Raw genomic sequence first — 23816 nt, 5'->3', positions numbered from 1 at the left:
CCTTTGGTAATAGAGTGACAAGTCACGGACATACTAAACAAGAGTGCAGCCTTGGGTGAAGGCACAGAATGTAAGTTGGCTTCAAGAACTTGGAGTAATATTGAGCCCAACTTAGTTGCCTTCCCCAAGCATACATGAAAAGAGAACTTGTGAATCAGAGTGCAATGGCATTGACAAGAAAGTTGAGCAGATGTTCATTCCAGTAATGCATCTTCATCACCAGGAATTGAGGCATGAGCAGCAACCCAGTTAGGGACAAAAGATGGGGCGGGAGGGTAATAGATGACAAAAGACTTTATGGTTCCTACATTGTACAAATCAGTAGCTTTGCCTTCTGAATCAAATTCTGTTCTTTCTTTACTCACAAGATCGGGGTGTTACACGGTGAGGAGGTAAAGCAAGAACATCCTGCGGTAACAGAGTCTATCACAGGGTCAGGTCCTCCCTCTGCAGCAAGACAGGGCATCTGGCTACTGATGGGTGGGGGCAGTTCCTTTCTCAGGCCCCCTGAGCACAGGCTCTGCACTGGGGGCAATCCATCCTCTTGTGCATGTGAGGCCCAGACACTAGTGGGCACATCTTTAAGACTCATCCTCTGAGGAGCACTTTGAATGGAGGTGGGTCTCCATTAGGGAAAGGGGGAAGCTTGAGGTGTGGTCTGATGGCAGGGAAATGAGAACACCTTATTGTCCCTCCTGCATTTTGGATATTAACTCCTTTTCTTTTTTTTTTATTGACTTCTTTTCAATATTTTTTATTGTAATGTCTACCCTCCCATAGACTGCCTTCTAGCTCTGCAAATATTTGCTTGCCCCTTTTCTAGTATGGTGTAGTCCCCCTTGCCTGCTTTGTTCTCTGTGACTTTGCTTTTATATCAAATCAATCATTCTCAAGTGAATGTCATCACGTTTATCTTTCATGTTTTCTTTGAAGGCATTTAGGTTCAAGTGTTCTTCTTAATCCTTCATCCATTTTGAGATTTTTTTGTGTGTCGACGTATATGTATGAAGCAAGATTATGGCCAAATGTTATTATTTTGCATGTATATATCAATACTATTTTTTAATTTTTACTTTGTTTTTGAGGGAGAGACACAGATCATGAGTAGGGAGGCACAGAGATAGAGGCAGAAACAGAATCCAGGCCCTGAGCTGTCAGCAGGAGCCTGATGTGAGGCTCGAACCCACAAACCATGAGATCATGACCTGAGTGGAAGTGGGATGCTTAACTTAACGAGCCACACAGGTGCCCCTAGTCAACACCATGTTTAAGAGACACTATCCTACCCCCACTGTGCATTGTTGGAAATCTCGTGGAGGATTTGCTGACTGCATCTGCAAACTTCTACTTCTGGGCTCCGTAATGAGCTCCACTGGTCTAAATGTCTCATTTGATGCCAGCAGCACACTGTTGTGGTTAATGTACCTCTGCAATATCTTTAGAAAGAGAGAAGTGTGATGTCTCCAGGTTCTCTCGACGTCATGATTGTTTTGTTGCTTCCATGTGTTGTGTGCTTTCATATGAATTGTATATTTTTCAGATTCCTTAAAAAACTCATTGGCATTTTTATTGACATAACAAGATAAACATAAAAATAACATAAAAAGATAAAGCAGACAGAAAATAGAGACTATCACAAATACAGAAAACAAATCAATTACATAAAAATTTGTATTTGGAAAAGTATGTAAAATTTGAAACAAATAGGTAGCCTGGGGAAATAGGGAAGACTCAAACAAATGCAATCAGAATTGAAAGAGGAGACATAACTGAACTAAAGACATGAAAAGGATCATTAAAGAAAAACTTAGGTATTTATAGGCCAACAATTAGATCACCAAGAACAAATTACACATTTTATGCCATAATGTAGTCCACCAAGACTGTTTCATGGAAAAATACAAAATGAACAAAAGAAAAATTAATAAGATTTCTCTATCTAAAACCTCACCCTCCAAGAAATCTGCATAGGAGTCCATGGCTTTATTAAAACTTCTACTAAGTATTTAAAGAGGAATTAATGCCAATATTTCTCAAACTATTACAAAACACTGATAAAAAACAGCACTCCCAAATGAAATTTGTGAGGACAGCATTGCTCTCACACCAAACCAAAGAAAGACACCACAAGAAGGGAAATTACAGGTCACTATCTCAAATGAACATACATGCAAAATTCCTTCTCAAAATCTGAGCATACTGAATTCAACAGAACATTGAGAGGATCATACAACATAATCCCGGGTGATTCACTCCAGGGATGATGCAAGGATCCTTCAACATACACAGATGCATAAATGTGATGTCCTCCATTAACAGAGGGAATGATTGAATCAAAACATTAGACAAAATTCAACACATGTTCATCATTTAAAAAGAACCCAGGGGCGCCTGGGTGGCTTGGTCGGTTAAGCGTCTGACTTCAGTTCAGGTCATGATCTCACGGTCCGTGAGTTTGAGCCCCGTGTCGGGCTCTGTGCTGACAGCTCAGAGCCTGGAGCCTGTTTCGGATTCTGTGTCTCCTTCTCTCTTTGCCCCTCCCCTGCTCATGTTCTGTCTCTCTCTGTCTCAAAAATAAATAAATGTTAAACAATAATAATAATAAAAAATAAAAAATAATAAAAATAAAAAGAACCCAATTAAAAAGGAACTGAAGGAAATTACCTCCACATGATCATGGCCACTATGAAAAGCCCACACCTGACAGCATATTGAACGGTAAAATGCTGAAGGCTTTCCTGTCAAATCAGGAGCCAGGCAATGATGGTCACCCCTAACATAAGCATTCCCCATGGTAATGTGAAGAATACATATGCCACCTCAAACTATGTCATCTTGTCACACTGCTTATTTGGGTTAAAGTCACTTGAGAAATAGTCCAAGTACACTCAGACTCGCCATCGTCCCTTGACAAAAGGATATAAATCTCCCTCCCGTGTACCAAGAGGGAAGAACCATCGTTAGCACCAGAATAAGGAACACAGGGACAAGAAGGCTATGCAAACAAACCTACTTACTTGGTGACTAACATAATACCCCAAACTTAACTCTTGCCAAATCCAATGTTTTGTTGTCTGAAAATCACAAGTGCCACCTGCTTTGTCCTTTCTCTGGGTGTCATATCATTAGGAAGGCCATGCACTTACAAAATGAAATTTATTCTCTCCTGTAGATATGTCTTATGTCAATTGAATCCTTACACTGGCTAAATCCCAGAAGAAAAGAAGGGAAAAGCTTTCTTCTCCTACAACTGGAAGACGTAACCAGAAAAAAATAGGGAATAAAAAAAATAAAAGACATTTAAATCAGTAAGGAGGAAGGAAAATTACTTGTTTGCAGGTGACATTGATCTTAAACATAACAAAACCCTAGAGATACCACAAAAAATATTAGAACCAGTTTTTTTTAATGAGGAAAAGAGCAGGATGCAAAATGAACAAAGAAAATAAATAAAAATAAACCACCTGTGATTCTACACACCAGCATGAAAATACATGCAAAATAAATAACAAAATTATACAAGTGAAAATGGCACAGAATAAAGTATTTTGGGTTAAACTTCAAAAAGTATGTAAAATACTTGTAGAGTGAAAATGATCTATGTTGATGAAAGACCTGTAAAAATGCACACAGGACTGCAAATATACCTGTACTCACTGAATACAATTATTCATATTGTCACAGCACCATCTACACAAACTAAACTACAAGTGCGTCCCTAACCCTGTCGTTCATTTTTAAAGAATCAAATCTAAGACTGGAGCTTGATATATATGTCAGAGCACATGCAAATGGGGTCCTCTCTATGGTGATAAAACCAGCCCATCCCAGACTCTGCAGCTGGGAGAGGAGCCCCAGCCCCGGGAGTCCCAGGTGTTCCCATTCTCTGATCAGGACAGAACAGACACCTCACCATGGAGTTTGTGCTTGGCTGGGTGTTCCTGGTTGCTCTTTTAAAAGGTAATTCATGGTGAACGAGAGACACTGAGTATGTGAGTGGATATGAGTGAGACCAGTGGATGTGTGACAGATTCCTGACCAAGATGTCTTGTGTCTGCAGGTGTCCAGTGGGACGTGCAGCTGGTGGAATCTGGAGGAGACCTGGTGCAGCCTGGGGGGTCCCTGAGACTCACCTGTGTAGCCTCTGGATTCACCTTCAGTAGCTATGGAATGAGCTGGGTCCGCCAGGCTCCAGGAAAGGGGCTGCAGTGGCTCGCATATATTTATGATGATGGAAGTAGCACATACTACGCAGACTCCATGAAGGGCCGATTCCCCATCTCCAGAGACAACTCCAAGAACACGCTGTATCTGCAGATGAACAACCTACGGGCCGAGGACAAGGCCACATATTACTGTACAAGAGACAGGGTGAGGGGACCTCGCTGGGAGCCCAGACACAAACCTCCCTGCAGGAGGGGATCAGCACCACCAGGGGGCGCACACTATGCACAATTCTGCTTTGTGTTGCCAGGAGCAGGTGCAGATGGAGGTTACAGGCAGGTTTCCTGTCAGGGTCTGGGGCTTCCTGTCCACACAGCAGTTTCTCCAGGGAGCCTCTCTGGACACAGGATTCTGTGTTTACCTATTAACTCTCTGAATTAGATACCTGTTGTCATAGGAAAACTACCCTACCATGCACAAAAGACACAGTTGTTTGCATTGCTTTCTCCTGTCCCTCAACATGAGTGAATTACAGATTTCCTGAGGCACAATAGCTGAACATTTACATGAGTCCCAGATGCACTCCCTGTGCAGCCAGGACCACAAGCTCCCACAGCTCCCCATTATCTTCACCCAGCCCTTGTCCCAATCAAACAACGTGACACTTCCTTCATGGCACTTTGCTACTCAGGACTTTAAATGAGCTACAGCTTTATTCAATTCCTCTAAACAAGAGATAAATCATCTCCATGTATTAGTCAGGATTCCCTCCAGCAACAGAACCCAAAGCACATTGGTTTCCATGACAAAATATGTTGAGAAGTCCCATGATCTACTGTCACAAGTTGGGGAGCCAGGAAAACCAGTGGTATAATTCTCGCCTGATTCTGAACTAGTGTCTAGTCTCAGAACCTGCAGAGCCTATGATGTAACTCTAAGAACAAGGGCAGGAGGAGACCAATGTTCCAGTTCAAACAAGCACATGGGAAGTAAAAATGAGGGAATTCTTCCTCCCTCTGCATCGGATTCTACTCAGAACTATGATGGAATGGGTGATGCCCAGGCAGAAAGAAACCATGGATGGAAATGCCAATCTCTTCTGGAAACTCATCACAGACATACACAGAAACAGTCGTGAATCTGGACACCCATGATGCAGTCAAGATGACACATAAAGGTAATCATGACAAGTCAACCTGCTGTAAATGTCGAGTTCAAAAACTGAAGATTTAGAAGTCCATGCCATCACTGGGGTGGACCCTGGTGGGCATAGCAGTGCTCCTGTGGAGAAGGAGCCCCGAGGCCCATAGGGACTGCTGCGGTTTGAGGATCCCCTGGGTCATATCGGGTGAGACAGTTACCTTCTTGGAGTGCATTTGGGAGACAGGGCATTGCCTCTCATGGGGCAGGAGAGCTGACAGGCACCATTGCACTGCCCTGGTCATTAGCATAGGAGCCTCTGCTGAGAGCAGCTAACTGAACGCTCCCTTCTTGTTCTTCCTCACCATGAACTCCAAGCTCCTAGTGTTCATGCAACTGCCCTTCTGGGATAACCAGCTCCAACCACATCACAGCAAGACACTGTCCCAGAGGATCAGTGGGGTCCCTGTCGCATTGAGTTCATACAATTTGGTGTACTCACACCCAGCTAGAGCTCCTGAGATAAAACATAAGAGCCCTGAGCTGCCAGGTGTGCCAATGGATTGCACAAAGGCAGGGTGAAGGCCGGGTTCTGAAGGAAGCCTGGGACCCATGAGTACAGATTGTTCTCTCTTTGTGAGGGCTTCCTGAACAGGGGTGGCTGGAAACTCCAACTGCAGGGACAAGAGAAGGAGCTGATGCCAATATTTCCTCCCACCAATTATCATGGACAGAATTCAGTGAGCAGCACAACACCCCCCAGTAGATACTGAGCCACTGACACCAAGCCATACCCACCTTTCCTTCCTCAGGTGCTTCCTTAAGAGAAAGAGTGCCTAGAACCCAGACCACCATTGCACCCCTCCCTCCAAAGACCACCATATACCCCCACAGGCACCAAGTCTACTGACCATATAGTGAGGCATACCTTCACCTCTAGGGGAAATAGGAATTAGCCTCTTTTAATAAGGAGACCAAACTCACCTAGTTAAAACTCACAACACTATGGACAAAGTTGAAAAACTCTCCCCTGGAGTCCTGCAAGGAGACCTGCAAGGAGAACTCTGCAGAGGACTGACCTGAGGGACAGAGCAGCCAATACATGACAGCACAGTGCACACAGCACATGCAAGAAATGCTTCCAGAATGTCAGGTTGTCAACAGTATGTAAACATTTCTCAAAAAAGACACTACTCTAGAAGCAGAAAACATAACAGGATTTTCCTAAAACACTTAAGAAAGTGGAGACATGGACATACAGAGTGATGGAGGAATTCATTCCAAAAGAAAAAACCATAAAAGGACATTGCCAGGGATATAATTAAAACACATATAAATAATAAGCCTCAAACAGAATTTAATACCTATCATAAGGAAACTGAACTTTTAAAAACTATCATAAGGATACTAGCTGTGCTTGAGAAAGTCTACAAGACATGAGGATACCCTGACTACAGATGGAAAAGACCTAAAACCCAGTCAGGCTGAAATTTTTAAAATGCTGTGACCGAGATGTGAACCTGATTGGATATAATGAACTCAAGGCAGAAAGAAGCAGATGAATGAGTAAGTGACATGGAAGATAAAATTTTGTGAGAAATGAAGCAGGAAAGAAGAGGAAAATTAAAATATTGCATCACAAACGTATACTTAGGGAATCAGCAACTCCATAAAGTGTAATAAAATTCTTTTCAAAGGAGTCCCAGAAGAAGAAGACAGGGAGAAAAAATGGGAGAAGTTTGTCTGAGTGCATTAGAGTGGAAAATTTCCACTAAATGGTGAAGGAAACAGACGTCCACATCTATGAGTCACAGAGAACTCCCACTAAAATTAAAAAAAAAAAAAAGCAGGCCGACTCTGAGACATAACATAGTAAAATTCACAAAATACACACATTAAAAAACCCTATAAGCATGAAGACAGAAGAGTTTGCTAACGAATACGGGAAGATAAAAAAAGATTATGGCAGAAGTGTCCACAGAAACCTGCAGGAAAGAAGGGAGTGGCATAATATCCTCAAATGTTCAATTGAAAATTAGGCAGTCAATGGGGGAGGAGACAAGATGGCAGAACAACGTGGAAGATTTTTGTGTGTTTCGTGTCCATGAAATACAGCTAGACCAACACTAAACCATCCTACACACCTAGAAAACTGATTGAGGATTAACACAACAATCTGCACAACCTGAACCACAGAATTCAACAAGTACGTGGCAAGGAGAGGGGACCTTGGGGAGCAAGAAGCTGCAGGAAGGGAGGTGCTTTTGCAGCCAGAGAGAGGTCGGAGACTGGGGAGTGGGGGAGAAAACAGGAAAAGCACCCCTCCCCAAAAGCAGCTGGAGAGAACGTGGAAAATTGGAAACAGCCACAGGGACTAAACTAAAAAGGGAGAAAGGAGAAAGGAGAGTAGGTAAATTCCACTAAGACTGTAAACAAGGGGAGAGCAAAGGCTGCAACTCCACAGCTCGATACCTGGAGGTGCTCTGGTGGGAAGGGAGAATCCCAGGAACAGAGTGGGGTCCGGGATGTTCTCAGGCCACACGGGGAGAGGCAGTTGCACTGCTGGAAGGACATTTGGAGGAGACTGCCAAAGCCATCTGGTCCCAGCAGACCCCTGAAAACGGCCACATTCGCTGGTGCTGGAACAAGGTCGTTTAGGGTGAAGCCTGGTGCCAGACGTGTGTTGTGATTTTCCATAATCCACGAAACGCTGCTGCTACACTCTCTCACGAACTTTTTCTGGGACGGGCTGACACCTGGCCACAGTCTCGGGCAACCAACAACAACAGGGTCCAGCAAGCGTTCCTAGGTGCAGCCGATATTCCCCTCATTCGGACATTGGTCATTCGGACATTGCTTGGTGAGACCCTCCCACAGAGGGGCAGAACAGGTCAGAGCTCCAGTCCTTTGGACGTAAGGGACCAGGGAAAACAGTTGCGTCTGTGTACAAAACTTGGGAGAGAGGTGCGGCCTGGGGCCTGGCCACAGAGAGTGAAGGAGCAGGGAGTGGACAAGGGCTGAAGACAGAGGATGGGTGCGTGATTGCTGATCCAGGAGAACAGACTGGGTCCCTGGGTGGCGCCATTTTCACCTCTCACGCGCATGTGCATTGGCACCTACAAGCACCACAACAATCCACCCCAGGAGCCTAAAAGCGCCATCTAGTGGAGAGCAGAGCCATTACACTGAGCCCCGCCCAACTGGGCCAACTGGGCTCTTCAGGAACACAAGTCTCACTGCACTTACTTTATGGACTATAAAGAGCTACATAGACAGACATCTAGGGGATAACGAAGTAATTTCAGTCCTACTTCAATCTGTTAGCCAGTTCATCGAGTCAATTTTCTTTCTTTTTTTTCTTTTTCTCTTTTACACTTCTTTTCTTTTTCTTGAATGCAGAAACAAAAAAATTATTTTTATTATCAATTATTATTAAAAATATTTTTCTTTAATTTTTATTACTATGTTTTTTACTATAAATTTTACTATAAATATTTCTGTAATTTTTTTTCAAATTCTATTTTACTTCCATCATTTTATTTTACTCTACTTCAGTGTATTCCCATTTTCAAATTTCCAGTTTCCTTTTTATTTTTTCTTTCTTTTTCTTTTTTTCTCTTCTTCGTTTCTGTAGTTTTTCTGGAATGCAGAATGAGAAAAACTTCATTTTACTTTCAATTTCTATTAAAAATATTTTTCTTTAATTTTTTTACTATATTGATTGCTTTTATGTAAATTTTTTCAAATTCTATTTTACTTCCATCATTTTATTTTAGTCTACTACGGTGTATTCACTTTTTGAATTTTCAAATGATTTCCTTTTTTTTCCTTTTTGTATCTTTTTTCCTCTTTTTTGTTTCCTCTCTTTTTTCTAGAATACAGAAAAAGAAAAAAATCACATTTATTTTTAATTTTTATTAAAAATATTTTTCTTGGGGCGCCTGGGTGGCGCAGTCGGTTAGGCGTCCGACTTCAGCCAGGTCACGATCTCACGGTCCGGGAGTTCGAGCCCCGCGTCTGGCTCTGGGCTGATGGCTCAGAGCCTGGAGCCTGTTTCCGATTCTGTGTCTCCCTCTCTCTCTCCCCCTCCCCTGTTCATGCTCTGTCTCTCTCTGTCCCAAAAATAAATAAAACGTTGGAAAAAAAATTTTTTTTTAATATTTTTCTTTATTTTTTCTACTATATTCTTTACTTTTATGTATATTTTTTCAAACTCTATTTTACTCCCATCATCTCATTTTAGTCTACTTCAGTGTATTCATTTTTTCAAATTCTCAAATTATTTCCTTTTTTTCTCCCCCTCCCATTTTTTTCTCTAATCTGTCAAACCACTTTCAACACCCAGAACAAAACACACCTAGGATCTAGCATATTCCATTCAATTTGTGTGTGTGTGTGTGTTTAATTTTTAATTTTAATATTTTTGTAATTTTATCTTTTAATTTCAATTTTGCGACCTCATTAATTCCTTTTCTCCCTTCAAAATGACAAAACGAAGGAATTCACCCCAAAAGAAAGACCACGAAGAAATGACAGCCAGGGATTTAACCAACACAGATACAAGCAAGATTTCTGAACCCGAATAAGAATCACAATAATAAGAATACTAGGTGCAGTCAAAAATAGATTAGAATCCCTTTCTGCAGAGATAAAAGAAGTAAAAAATAGCCAGAATGAAATTTAAAATGCTATAACTGAGCTGCAATCACAGATGGATGCAGCGGTGGCATGGATGGATGAGGCAGAACAGAGAATCAGCGTTAGAGAGGACAACCTTATAGAGAATAATGAAGCAGAAAAAAAGACGGAGATTAAGGCAAAAGAGCAAGATTTAAGAATTACAGAAATCAGTTAAAAAAAAAGAATTACAGAAATCAGTGACTCATTAAAAAGGAAAAACATGAGAATCATAGGGGTCCCAGAAGTGGAAGAGAGAAATAGGGGTGGAAGGGTTATGTGAGCAAATCATAGTGGAAATCTTTCCTAACCTGGGCAAAGACACAGACATCAAAATCCAGGAAGCACGGAGGACTCCCATTAGATTCAACCAAAACCAACCATCAACAAGGCACATCATAGTCAAATTGACAAAGTACTCAGGCAAGGAGAGAATCATAAAACCAACAGGGAAACAAAGTCCATGACTTACAAGGGAAGACAGATCAGGTTTAGCAGACCTATCCACAGAAAGGTGGCAGGCCACAAAGGAGTGGCGAGATGTATTCAGTGTGCTAAATCAGAAAAATATGCATCCAAGAATTCTGTATCCAGCAAGGATGTCATTCAAAATAGAAGGCGAGATAAAAAGATTCCCATACAAACAAAAATTAAATGAGTTTGTGACCACTAAACCAGCCCTGCAAGAAATTTTAAGGGGGAATCTCTGAGGGGAGAAAAGATGAAAATATATCTGTATAAATAAATACATAAATACCAAAATCAACAAAGATTAGAAAGACCAAAGAACACCACCATAAACTCCAACTCTACAAGCATCATAATAGCAATAAACTCCTATCTTTCAGTACTCACTCTAAACGTCAATGGACTCAATGCCCCAATCAAAAGACATAGGGTAACAGAATGGAGAAGAAAACAAGATCCATCTATATGCTTTTTACAAGAGACCCACTTTAGACCTAAAGACGCCTCCAGATTGAAAATAAGGGGATGGAGAACCATCTATCATGCTAATGTTCAACAAAAGAAAGCCGGAGTAGCCATATTGATATCAGACAATCTAGACTTTAAAATAAAGACTGCATCAAGAGATGCAGAATGGCATTATATCCTTCATAATCAAAGGGTCTATCCACCAAGAAGACCTAACGATTGTAAACATTTATGCGCCAATTGTGAGAGCACCCAAATATAGAAATCAATTAATCACAAACATAAAGAAACTCATCGATAAGAATACCATAATAGTAGGAGACTTCAACATTCCATTCACAACAATGAACAGATCACCTGATCAAAAAATCAACAAGAAAACAATGGCTTTGAATGACACACTGGACCAGAAGGACTTAACAAATATATTCACAACATTTCATCCTAAAGCAACAGAATATGCACTCTTCTCCAGTGCGCATGGAACTTTCTCCAGAATAGACCATATATGGGACACAAATCAGCCCTAAGTAACTACAAAAAGATCGAGATCATACCATGCATATTTTCAGACCACAATGCCATGAACTCAAAATCAACCACAAGAAAAAATTTGGAAAGGTAGCAAATAATTAGAGACTGAAGAACCTACTAAAGAATGAACCGGGCTAACCAAGCAGTTAAAGAAGAAATTAAAAAGTATATGGAAGTTAATGAAAATGATAACCCCACAACGCAAACCTCTAGGATGCAGCAAAGGTGGTCATAAGAGGAAAGTATATAGCAATCCAGGCCTTCCTAAAGAAGGAAGAAAGATCTCAGATACACAACCTAACCTTATGACTAAAGAGCTGGAAAAGGAACAGCAAATAAAACCCAAAACCAGCAGAAGGCAGGAAATACTAAAGATTAGAGTAGAAATTTGTGCTATCGAAACCAAAACACAGAACAAATCAATGAAACTAAAAGCTGGTGCTTTGAAAGAATTAACAAAATTGATAAACCACTATCCAGTTTGATCAAAAAGAAAAAGGAAAGGACCCAACTAAATAAAATCAAGAATGACAGAGGAGAGATCACAACCAACACAACAGAAATAAAAACAGTAATAAGAGAATGTTATGAGCAATTATATGCCAATAAAATGGGCAATCTGGAAGAAATGGACAAATTCCTAGAAACATATACACTACCAAAACTGAAACAGGAAGAAATAGAAAATTTGAACAGACCCATAACCAGTAAGGAAATCGAATTAGTAATCAAAAATCTGCCAAAAGACAACAGTCCAGGACCAGATGGCTTTCCAGGGGAATTCTACCAAACATTTAAGGAAGAGTTAACACCTATTCTCTTGAAACTGTTCCAAAAAAATAGAAATGGAAGGAAAACTTCCAAACCCTTTCTATGAAGCCAGCATTACCTCGATTCCAAAAACAGACACAGACAACACTTAAAAAGAGAACTATACACCAATTTCCCTGATGAACATGGATGCAAAAATCCTCAACAAGATATTATCCAACCAGAAACAATAATACATTAAAAAATTATTCACCACGACCAAGTGGGATTTATACCTGGGATGCAGGGCTGGCTCAATATCTGTAAAACAATTAACGTGATTCATCACATCAATAAAAGAAAGGACAGGAACCATATGATCCTCTCCATAGATGCAGAGAAAGCATTTGACAAAATACAACATCCTTTCTTGATAAAAACCCTCAAGAAAGTAGGGATAGAAGGACCATACCTCGAGATCATAAAAGCCAGGGGTGACTGGGTGGCGCAGTCGGTTAAGCGTCCGACTTCAGCCAGGTCACGATCTCGCGGTCCGTGAGACCGAGCCCCGCGTCAGGCTCTGGGCTGATGGCTCAGAACCTGGAGCCTGTTTCCGATTCTGTGTCTCCCTCTCTCTCTGCCCCTCCCCCATTCATGCTCTCTCTCTGTGTCCCCAAAAAAATAAATAAATGTTGAGATCATAAAAGCCATCTATGAAAGACCCAATGCTAATATCATCCTCAATGGGGAAAAACTGAGAGCTTTCTCCCTAAGGTCAGGAACAAGACAGGGATGTCCACTCTCGCCACTGTTATTCAACATAGTATTGGAAGTCTTAGCCTCTGCACTCAGACAACACAAAGAAATAAAAGGCATCCAAATTGGCCAGGAGACGGTCAAACTTTCACTCTTCACAGATGACATGATACTCTATATGGAAAACCCAAAAGACCCCACCAAAAAACTGCTAGAATTGATTCATGAATTCAGCCAAGTGGCAGGATATAAAATCAACGCAGAGAAATCAGTTGCATTCCTATACACCAACAATGAAGCAACAGAAAGAGAAATCAAGGAATCTATCCCATTTACAGTAGCACCAAAAACCATAAAATACCCAGGAATAAATCTAACCAAAGAGGTGAAAAATCTTTACACTGAAAACTATAGAAAGCTTATGAAAGAAATGGAAGAAGACAAAATATGGAAAAACATTCCATGCTCCTGAATAGGAAGAACAAATATTGTTAAAATGCTGATAGTACCAAAAGCAATCTACATATTCAATGCAATCCCGATCAAAGTGACACCAGCATTCTTCACAGAGCTAGAAAAAATAATCCTAAAATTTGTATGGAACCAGAAAAGCCGCCGAATAGCCAAAGAAATCTTGAAAAAGAAAACCAATGCAGGAGGCATGACAATCCCAGACTTCAAGCTATACTTCAAAGCTGTAATCATCAAGACACTATGGTACTGGCACAAGAACAGACACTCAGGGGCATCTGAGTGGATCAGTCTGTTAAACATCCGACTTTGACTCAGGTCACGATCTGGCAGTTCGTGAGTTAGAGTCCCACATCAGGCTGTGTGCTGACAGCTCAGAGCCTGAAGCCTGCTTGGAATTCTGTGTCTTCCTCTCTCTCTGACACTCCCCCGCTCATGCTCTGTCTCTGTCTCTGAAAAGTAATAAATAAATGCCAAAAAAAAAAAAAAAAACAAGAACAGACACTCAGATCAATGGAACAGAATAAAAAATCCAGAAATGGACCCACAAATGTATGGCCAACTAATCTTTGACAAAGCAGGAAAGACTATCCAATGGAATAAAGACAGTGTCTTCAGCAAGTGGTGCTGGGAAAACTGGACAGCGACATGCAGAAGAATGAACCAGGACCACTTTCTTACACCATACACAAAAATAAACTCAAAATGGATGAAAGACCTCAATGTAAGTCAGGAAGCCATCAAAATCCTCGAGCAGAAAGCAGGCAAAAACATCTTTGGTCTTGGCCGCACCAACTTCCTACTCAACATGTCCCCAGAGGCAAGGAAAACAAAAGCAAAAATGAACTACTGGGACCTCATCAAAATAAAAATCTTCTGCATAGTGAAGGCAACAATCAGCAAAGCTAAAATTCAACTGACAGAATGGGAGAAGATATTTGCAAATGACATGTCACATAAAGAGTTAGTATCCAAAATCTATAAAGAATTTATCGAACTCAACACCCAAGACACAATCCAGTGATGAAATGGGCAAAAGACATGAATAGACACTTCTCCAAAGAAGACATCCAGATGGCCAACCGACACATGAAAAAATGCTCCACATCACTCATCATCACGGAAATGCCAATCAAAACCCTAATGAGATACCACCTGACACCTGTCAGAATGGCTAACATTAACAACTCAGGCAACAACAGATTTTGGCGAGGATGCAGAGAGAGGATCTCTTTTGCATTTTGGGGGGCAATGCAAGCTGGTGCAGCCACTCTGGAAAACTGTATGGAGATTCCTCAAAAAACTGAACATAGAACTCCCCTATGACCCAGCAATTGCACTATTAGGCATTTATCCACGGGACACAGGTGTTCTGTTTCAAAGGGACACATGCACCCCCATGTTTATAGCAGCACTATCAACAATAGCCAAAGTATGGAAAGAGCCAAATGTCCATCGATGGATGAATGGATAAAGAAGAAGTGGTAAATATATACAATGGAGTATTACTCGGCAATCAAAAAGAGTGAAATCTTGCCATTTGCAACTATGTGGATGGAACTGGAGGGTATTATGCTAAGTGAAATGAGTCAGTCAGAGAAAGACAAAAATCATATGAGTTCACTCATATGAGGACTTTAAGAGACAAAACAGATGAACATAAGGGAAGGGAAACAAAAATAATATGAAAACATGGAGGGGACAGAGCATAAGAGACTCATAAATATGGAGAACAAACAGAGGGCTACTGGAGGAGTTGTGGGAGGGGGGATGGGCTAAACTGGTAAGGGGCACTAAGGAATCTACTCCTGAAATCATTGTTGCACTATATGCTAACGAATTTGGATGTTAATTTTTAAAACTAAAAATAAATACTAATTAAAAATTAAAAAATTAAAATATTGTAAGAGAAAATAATGCGCGATCATGCTGTTGAGGTAAATATTTCTTAAAGATTATGCCAAAGCCTCCATTAATAAAGGTAAAAATCCAAAACTGAAAAAAAAAGAATTCTTCATATTGTCACACACCATTCCACACAAACTAATATTGAAGTGCGTCCCTACCCTGTCATTCACTTTTACACAATCAAATCTAAGTCTGGAGCTTGATATATATGTCAGAGGACATGCAAATGAAGCCCTCTCTGTGCTGATAAAACCAACCCAGCCCGACCGTGCAGCTGGGAGACGAGCCCCAGCCCCAGGAGTCCCAGGTGTTCCCATTCTGTGATCAGCACAGAACACACACACCTCACCATGGAGTTTGTGCTGGGCTGGGTTTTCCTGGTTGCTCTTTTAAAAGGTAATTCATGATGAACGAGGGACACTGAGTCTGTGAATGGATATGAGTGAAACAGTGGATGTGTGACAGTTTCCTGACCAACATGTCTTGTGTCTGCAGGTGTCCAGTGTGACGAGCAGCTGGTGGAGTCTGGGGGAGACCTGGTGAAGCCTGGGGGGTCCCTGAGACTCACCTGTGTGGCCTCTGGATTCACCTTCAGTAGCTATGAAATGAGCTGGGTCCGCCAGGCTCCAGGGAAGGGGCTGCAGTGGGTCGCGTATATTAGTAGTAGTGGAGGTAGCACATACTACGCAGACTCCGTGAAGGGCCGATTCACCATCTCCAGAGACAACGCCAAGAACACGCTGTATCTGCAGATGAACAGCCTCAAGACCGAGGACACGGCCACATATTACTGTACAGAGACACAGTGAGGGGACATCACTGGGAACCCAGACACAAACCTCCCTGCTGGAGGGGATCAGCACCACCAGGGGGCGCACACTATGCACTATGCACAATTCTCCTTTGTGTTCCCAGGCGCAGGTGCAGATGGAGGTTACAGGCAGGTTTCCTGTCAGGGTCTGGGGCTTCCTCTCCACACAGCAGTTTCCCCAGGGAGCCTCCCTGGTTATATGCTTCTGTGTTTACCTATTAACTCTCTGGATTAGCAACTGGGTTGTCATAGGGAAACTAGACTAACATGCACAAAGACACAGTTGTTTGCACTTGCTTACTCCGGTCCCTCAACATGAGTGAATTACAGATTTCCTGAGGCACAACAGCTGCACCTTTACAGGATTCCCAGATGCGCTCCCTGTGCAGCCAGGACCACAGGATCCCACAGCTCCTCCTTATCCTAACCCAGCCCTTGTCCCAGTCAAACAATGTGACACTTTCTTCATAGCCCTTTGCTACTCAGGACTTTAAATGAGCTACAGCTTTATTCAATTACTCTAAATGAGAGACAAACAATCTCCATGTATTAGTCAAGATTCCCCTGAGGAACATAACCCAAAGGTCATTGGTTTCCATAACTAAATATGTTGAGAAGTCCATGATATACTGTCACAAGCTGAAGACCCAGGAAAACCAGTGATGTAATTCTTGTCTGATTCTGAACTAGTGTCTAGTCTCAGAACGTGGAGAGCTGATGATGTAACTCTCAGAAAAAGGGCCAGAGGAGACCAATATTCCAGTTTAAACAAGCACATGGGAAGTAAAAATGAGGGAATTCGTCCCCCATCTGCATCAGATTCTAGTCACAACCTTAATGGAATGGGTGGTGCCCAGGCAGAAAGAAACCATGGATGGAAATGCCAATCTCTTCTGGAACACATCACAGACATCCACAGAAACCGTGGTGAATCTGGGCACCCAGGATGCAGTCAAGATAACCCATGAAGTTAATCATGACAAGTCAATCTCCTATAAACGTGGAGCTCAAAGACTGAAGATTTAAAAGTCGATCCCATCATTGGGGTGGAGCCTGGTGGGCACAGCAGTGCTCCTGTGGAGGAGGGCAGAGGCCCATAAGGGGAACTGTGGTCTGAGTATCCCCTGGGTCACATGGGGAGAGACAATTCCCTTCCTGGAGTGCATTTGGGAGACGGGGCATTGCCTCTCATAGGACAGGAGAGCTGACAGGCACCATTAAAATTCCCTGATCATTAGCACAGGAGCCTCTTCTGAGAGCAGCTAGCTGGATGCTGCCTTCTGGTTGTTCTTCACCATGTACTCCAAGCCCCTAGTGTTCATGCAACTGCCCATCTGGGGTAAACCAGCTCCAGGCACAGCACATCAAGACCCTCTCCCAGAGGATCAGTGGGGTCCCTGTATATTGAGTTCATACAATTTGGAGTTTTCAAACCCAGCTAGAGCTCCTGAGATAAAACATAAGAGCCCTGTGCCACCAGATGGGCCAATGGCTTGGACACAGACAGGGTGAAAGCAATTCTGACAGAAGCCTGGGACCCACAAGTGTTCTCTCTGTGTGAGGGCTTCCAGAACAGGGGAGGCTGGGAACTCCAACTCCTGGGACTAGAGAGGGAGCTGATGCCAGTATTTCCTCCCACCAATCAGGATGGACAGATTTCACTCAGCAGCACAGCATCCCCAGTGGAAGCTGAGCCACTAACACCAAGCTCCACCTACTCCAGCCCCCATCAAGTGCTTGCTTACTAGGAAAGAGTGCCTGGCAACCAGACCACCACTGCACCCCTTCCTCCAAAGACCACCGTAAACCCCCACATGAACCAAGTCAGCTGATCATACAGTGAGGCATATCCTCACCTCTAGGGGAGATAGGAATTAGCCTCTTTTAACAAGCAGACCAAACTCACCTAGTGAAAACTCACAACACTGGGCACAAGGTCCAACACTCCCCACTGGAGGCAAGGAGAAAATCTGCAGAGGACTGTCCTGAGGGACAGAGCAGCCAAAACACGACAGCACAGTGCCATGGAACATAAAACAAATGCTTCATGAAGTGTCAGGCCCTGGACAGTATGTGAACACTTCTCAATAAAGATACTACTCTAGAAGCAGAAAAGATAACAGGATTTTCTAAAACAATTAAGAAGGCAGAGACATAGACAACAACATGATGGAGGAATTCATCCTAAAAGAAAAAATGATAAAAGGTCATTGTGAGGGATGTAATTAAAACACATAAACTAATGTGCCTCAAACAGAATTTCTAAAACTCTCATATTGAAACAGGATTTTCAAAAAGTATCATAAGGATACTAGCTGTGCTTGAGGAAAATATATGAGACATGAGGGATTCCCTTATTGCAAACAGAAAAGACCTAAAAACTAGTCAGGATGAAATTTTAAATGTTGTAACCGAGATGTGAAACTGATTGGATATAATGACCTCAAGGCTGAAAGAAGCAGATGAATGAGGATGGGACATAGAAGATAAAATTATGGGGGAAATGAAGCTGGAAAGAAGAGGAAAATTAAAATATTGCATCACAAACATACACTTAGGGAAATCAGCAACTCCATAAACTGTAATAACATTCTTTTGGGAAGGAGTCCCAAAAGAATAAGAGGGAGAAAAAGTGGGATACATTTTAGCTGAGTGAATTATAGTGAAAATTTCCACAAGCTGCAGAAGGAAATAGACATCCACATCTAGGAGGCAGAGAGAACACCCATTAAAATAAAATTAAAAAAAAAGGCAGGTCGACACTGAGACATATCATAGGAAAATGGCAAAATATCCAGATAAAGAAAAACCATAAAAGCATCAACACAAAAGAAGTTGCTAACTAACAAGGGAAGATTAAAAAAAAAAAAAAACTATGGCAGATGTCTCTACAGAAACCTTCATGCAAGTAGGGAGTGGCATCATATCCTCAACATGCGCATTTGAAAATTATGCAGCTAAGAATACTTTCTCCATAAGGCAGTCATTCAGATACAAGGAGTGATAGAATTTCCCAGACAAATAAAACCAAAGGAGTTCAGGCCTCTAAATCAGCCCTGCGAGAAATTAAAGGGGACCCTTTGACTGGGAAAGGAAGACTAAAAGTAACAAAGACTAGAAATAAACAGAGAAAATCTCCAGAAACAATGACTTTGGAGGTAACACTATGGCACTAAGTTTATATCTATCAATAATTACTGTGAATGTAAATGGACAAAATGCTCCAATCAAAAGACATAGGATACCAGAATGGATAAAAACAAATACAAGATCCTTCTATACACTGCACACGATTGACTCATTTTCAACCTAAAACACCTGTAGATTGAAAGTGAGGGGAGGGTGAACAATTTATCATGCTAATGGACGTCAAAAGAAAGTTGTAGTACCACACTCATATCACACTAACTAGTTTTCAAACCAAAGTTTGTTACAAGAGATCAGGAAGGCAGTATATCATCATAAAGGGGTCTATCCAACAAGAAGATCTGAAGCTTTAAATATTTATACCCCAAAAATGTAAGCACTGAAATGTATAACTCAATTACTAAGAAAGATAAAGAAACTCATTGATAATAGACAATAGTAGTAATAGAGAACGTTAACACTCCACTTACAACAATGGAAAGACAATCTAAGCTGAAAATCAATAAGGAAACAATGGCTTTGAAAGACACATGGACTGAATGGACTTAACAGATATATTCACAACATTCCATCCTAAAGCACCAGAATACACATTCTTTTTGAGTGTGCATGGAACATTCTCCAGAACAGATCACATACTATGTCACAAATCAGCCCTCTACAAGTACAAAAAGACTGAGATCATTCCATGCGTATTTTCAAACCACAACACTATGAAACTTGAAGTCGACGACAAGAAAAATTTGAGCAACACCGCCAATACATTAGGTTAAAGAACATTGTAGTAAAAGCGGAATGAGATTTTCAGGAAATTACAGAAGCAATAAAAAATACATGGAAGCAAATGAAAATGAAAACATGCCAGTTCCAAACCATCTGGATGCAGCAAAGTTGATGGAAGAGTGAAATATATAGCAGTACAGGCCAAACTCAAGAAAGAAGAAAGGTCTCAAACACACAACCACTTTACAACTAAAGGAGCTAGAAAAAGAACAACAAATGAACCCTAAAGCCAGCAGGAACAGGTAAACAAAAAAGATTAGAGCAGAAATAAATGATACAGAAAGAAAGAACAACAGTAGAACAGATGAATGAAACTATAAGTTGGTTTTTGTAAGAATAAATAAAAATGATAAACCCATGGGCAGACTTGGCAAAAACAAAAGAGAAAGGACGAAAGTAAATATAATCAGAATTTGAGAGGAGACATCGCGACTGACACCACAGAAATACAACTATGAGAAAATAGTTTGGAGATTTATATGCCAACAAATTGGGCAATCTGGAAGAAATGGATAAATTCCCAGAATAATGTAAACTACCTAAACTGAAAAAGGAAGAAATAGAAAACAGGAACAGACTGATAATGAGCAAAGAAATTGAATCATTAATCAAAAATCTACTGACACACAAAAATCCAGGGCCAGATAGGTTCACAGGTGAATTCTACCAGATATTTAAGAAGAGTGTCAAATATTCTATTTAAGTAGAATAGAATATTCCTGTCTTCACAAACTGTTCCAAATAATAGAAATGGAAAGAAAACTTCCAAATTCATTCTATAAGATCAGTATGATCATGGTTCCAAACCAGATTAAACCCCACTAAAAATGAGACTTACAGGCCACTAGCCCTAATGAGCAAGAATGCAAAAATTGTCAAGAAAATACTTGCAGGGCGCCTGGGTGGCTCAGTCGTTTAAGCGTCCGACTTTGGCTCAGGTCGTAATCTTGTGGTCTGTGAGTTCGAGCCCCGTGTCGGGCTCTGTGCTGAGAGCTCAGAGCCTGGAGCCTGTTTCAGATTCTGTGTCTCCCTCTCTCTGACCCTCCCCCATTCATGCTCTGTCTCTCTCTGTCTCAAAAATAAATAAACGTTAAAAAAAAAGAAAGAGAATACTTGCAAATTGAATCCACCAATACATTAAAAGGATCCTTTAACGTGACCAGGTGGGATTTATTCCTTGGCTGTAAGGGTGGTTCAATAGTCACAAATAAATCAATGTAATACATACCATCAATCAGAGAAAGGATACGAATGATATGACCCTCTCAATAGATGCAAAAAAAAATTGACATAGTACACCATCATTTCTTGATAAAACCCTCAAGAAGGGGTAGAGGAAACACACCTCAACATCATAAAGTCCGTACATGAAAACCCCACAGCTAATATCCTCAGTGGGGAAAAGAAACCTTTTCCTCTACTGTCAGGAACACAAGAGGGATGTCCACTCCCATCATTCTACTTAACACAGCAGTGGAAGTCTTATCCTCAAAAACATACAACAACAAAAAATAAACGCATTCCAGTTGGAAAAGAAGAAGTCAAACATTCCCTCTTCACAGATAACATGACACTCTATATAAAAAACTCAAGACTCCACCAAAATATTGCAAGAACTGATTCACAAATTCAGCAAAGTCACAAGATACAGTATCAACATACTGAAATCTGCTGCATTTCTACACAGCAATAATGAAGAAACAGAAAGAAAAATTAAAAAAACTATCCATCCCATTTACAATTGCACCAAATATAATAGGATACCTAAAGAGTTAAAATATCTATACTCTGAAGACGCTAAAAACAGTGAAAGAAACTGAGGATGACACAAAGAAATGGAAACACCTTCAATGTTCATGGATTTAAGGAGCAAGGAGTGTTGAAATGTCTATGCTACACAAAGAAATGGGAGACTTCATGATTATGGATTTCATGCTATATTACAAAGCTGTACTTATCAAGACAGTAAGCTACAAGCACAAAAGAGACACATAGATCAAGAGAACAGAAGAGTAAACCCAGATATGGACTCACAAATGTATGGCCACCTCATCTTGGATGAAGTAGGAAAGACTATGTAATGGGAAAAAAGACAGCCTTGTCAACAAAGGGTGTTGGGAAAACTGGACCAGAACATGCAGAAGAATGAAACTGAACCACTTTCTTACTCCATACACAAAAATAAATCCAAATGGGTGAAAGACCTAAATGTGAGACAGGAGACCATCAAATCCTAGAGGAGAACAGGCAGCAACCTCCTGGACATCGGACATAGCAACTTCTTACTAGACGTGTCTTGAGAGGCAAGGGAAACAACAGCAAACTTGAACTACTGGGACCTCATCAAAATAAAAACCTTCTGCACAGCTAAAGAAACAATCAACTAATCTAAAAGGCATTCTACAGAAATTAAAAAGGTATTTGCAAACCACATATCTGATAAAGGCTTACTATCCAAAATCTATAAAAAAAAAACTTCTCAAACTCAACACCCAAAATACAAAGAATCCAGTGAAGTAATGGTCAGAAGACATGAGGAGGTACTTTTCCAAACAAAGCATTCAGATGGCTAACTGACACACAAACATATGCTCAACATCACTCATCATCAGGGAATTACAAATCAAAACTACAATGAGAGATGCCCGCACACCTGTCAGAATGGCTACAATTAACAACTCAGGAAACAACAGATATTGATGAGGATGAGGAGAGAAGGGAACCCTTTTATACTCTTGGTGGGAATGCAAAGTGCCTGGACCATTCCAGAAAACAGTTTAAAAACTAAAAATTAAACAACCTTACACTCCAGCAATTGCTCTACTAGGAATTCATCCAAAGCATACAAAACTTCTGATTTGAGGAAGCACATGCACCCCAATGTTTACAGCAGCATTAACTATGACAGCCAAACTGAGGAAAGAGACCAAAAGTCCACCATGTGATTAATCTGCTATATGTATAGAATGGTATATTACTCAGTCACAAAAAAGAATGAAATCTTGCCATTTGCAAAGATGTTGATGCAGCTAGAGGGTATCATGCTAAGCAAAGTAAGTCAGTCAAAGATGACAAACACCATATGATTTCCTCATATGGGGAATTTAGATCTAGGGGAAGGGGAAAAAGAGCAAGAAATCATAAAAATAAACTCTAAGGTTAGAGACCAAACTGAGGGTTGCTGGAGGGCAGGTGTGTGGGGGATGGGATAATGGGTGTTGGGGATTAAGGAGGCCACGTGTTGTGATGAGTACTGGGTATTGTTAACGTAAGTGATGAACCAATAAATTCTACTACTGAAATTAATATTACACAATATGTTAACTAACAAATATTTAAACACAAACTTAAAAAATTTAAAAAGTGGAAAAAAGGAAGGGAGAATTGTTGTCACAAATTGTCATGAACATGGAATCTAAGGTAGTGAGTCTAACGTCTTGCATTTACTCATTATATCCCTAACTGATGGTGGACATAAATTAACATACTCATGAATTTTCACAGCAGTGCCAGGTGGGCTGGAATTCAAACCACAGCTGCCCTTCCCAACTCCATTGTCCCCACACATCATGGGCAGCTTGTCCAGACACCTGCACAAGAACCCAGGTTGGACCTCAGCAGGGACCCACATCTGCAGAACTGGAAAGTGTGGACAGTTGACGCTTCCTGAGAAGCTCTGGGTTTCCTTCCCCGAATTGCTGTCTCAGCTCCCTTGTCTTCCTTTCCTGTCTCTTGAAGA

General features: G+C 41.1%; 2 gene segments (V, D, J or C); both read left to right on the top strand.

The window, feature by feature from the left end:
• Positions 1-3838: 3838 nt before the first annotated feature.
• LOC122468135 overlaps positions 3839-23816 on the top strand; it is a 55652-nt gene continuing 35674 nt past the window's right edge. The window contains 1 exon segment of the V gene segment in view: positions 3839-3960. Coding sequence covers positions 3915-3960 — 46 coding nt within the window.
• On the top strand, positions 15597-23304 carry LOC122469629. The segment is given in 3 exon segments: positions 15597-15732; positions 15832-16128; positions 23270-23304. Coding segments are annotated over 3 exon segments (363 nt in total).

Source organism: Prionailurus bengalensis, chromosome B3 (genome assembly GCF_016509475.1).
Source record: "Prionailurus bengalensis isolate Pbe53 chromosome B3, Fcat_Pben_1.1_paternal_pri, whole genome shotgun sequence".
Taxonomy (NCBI): domain Eukaryota; kingdom Metazoa; phylum Chordata; class Mammalia; order Carnivora; family Felidae; genus Prionailurus; species Prionailurus bengalensis.
The sequence above is the reverse complement of the archived record's forward strand: the minus strand, read 5'-3'. Positions and strand labels throughout refer to the sequence as shown.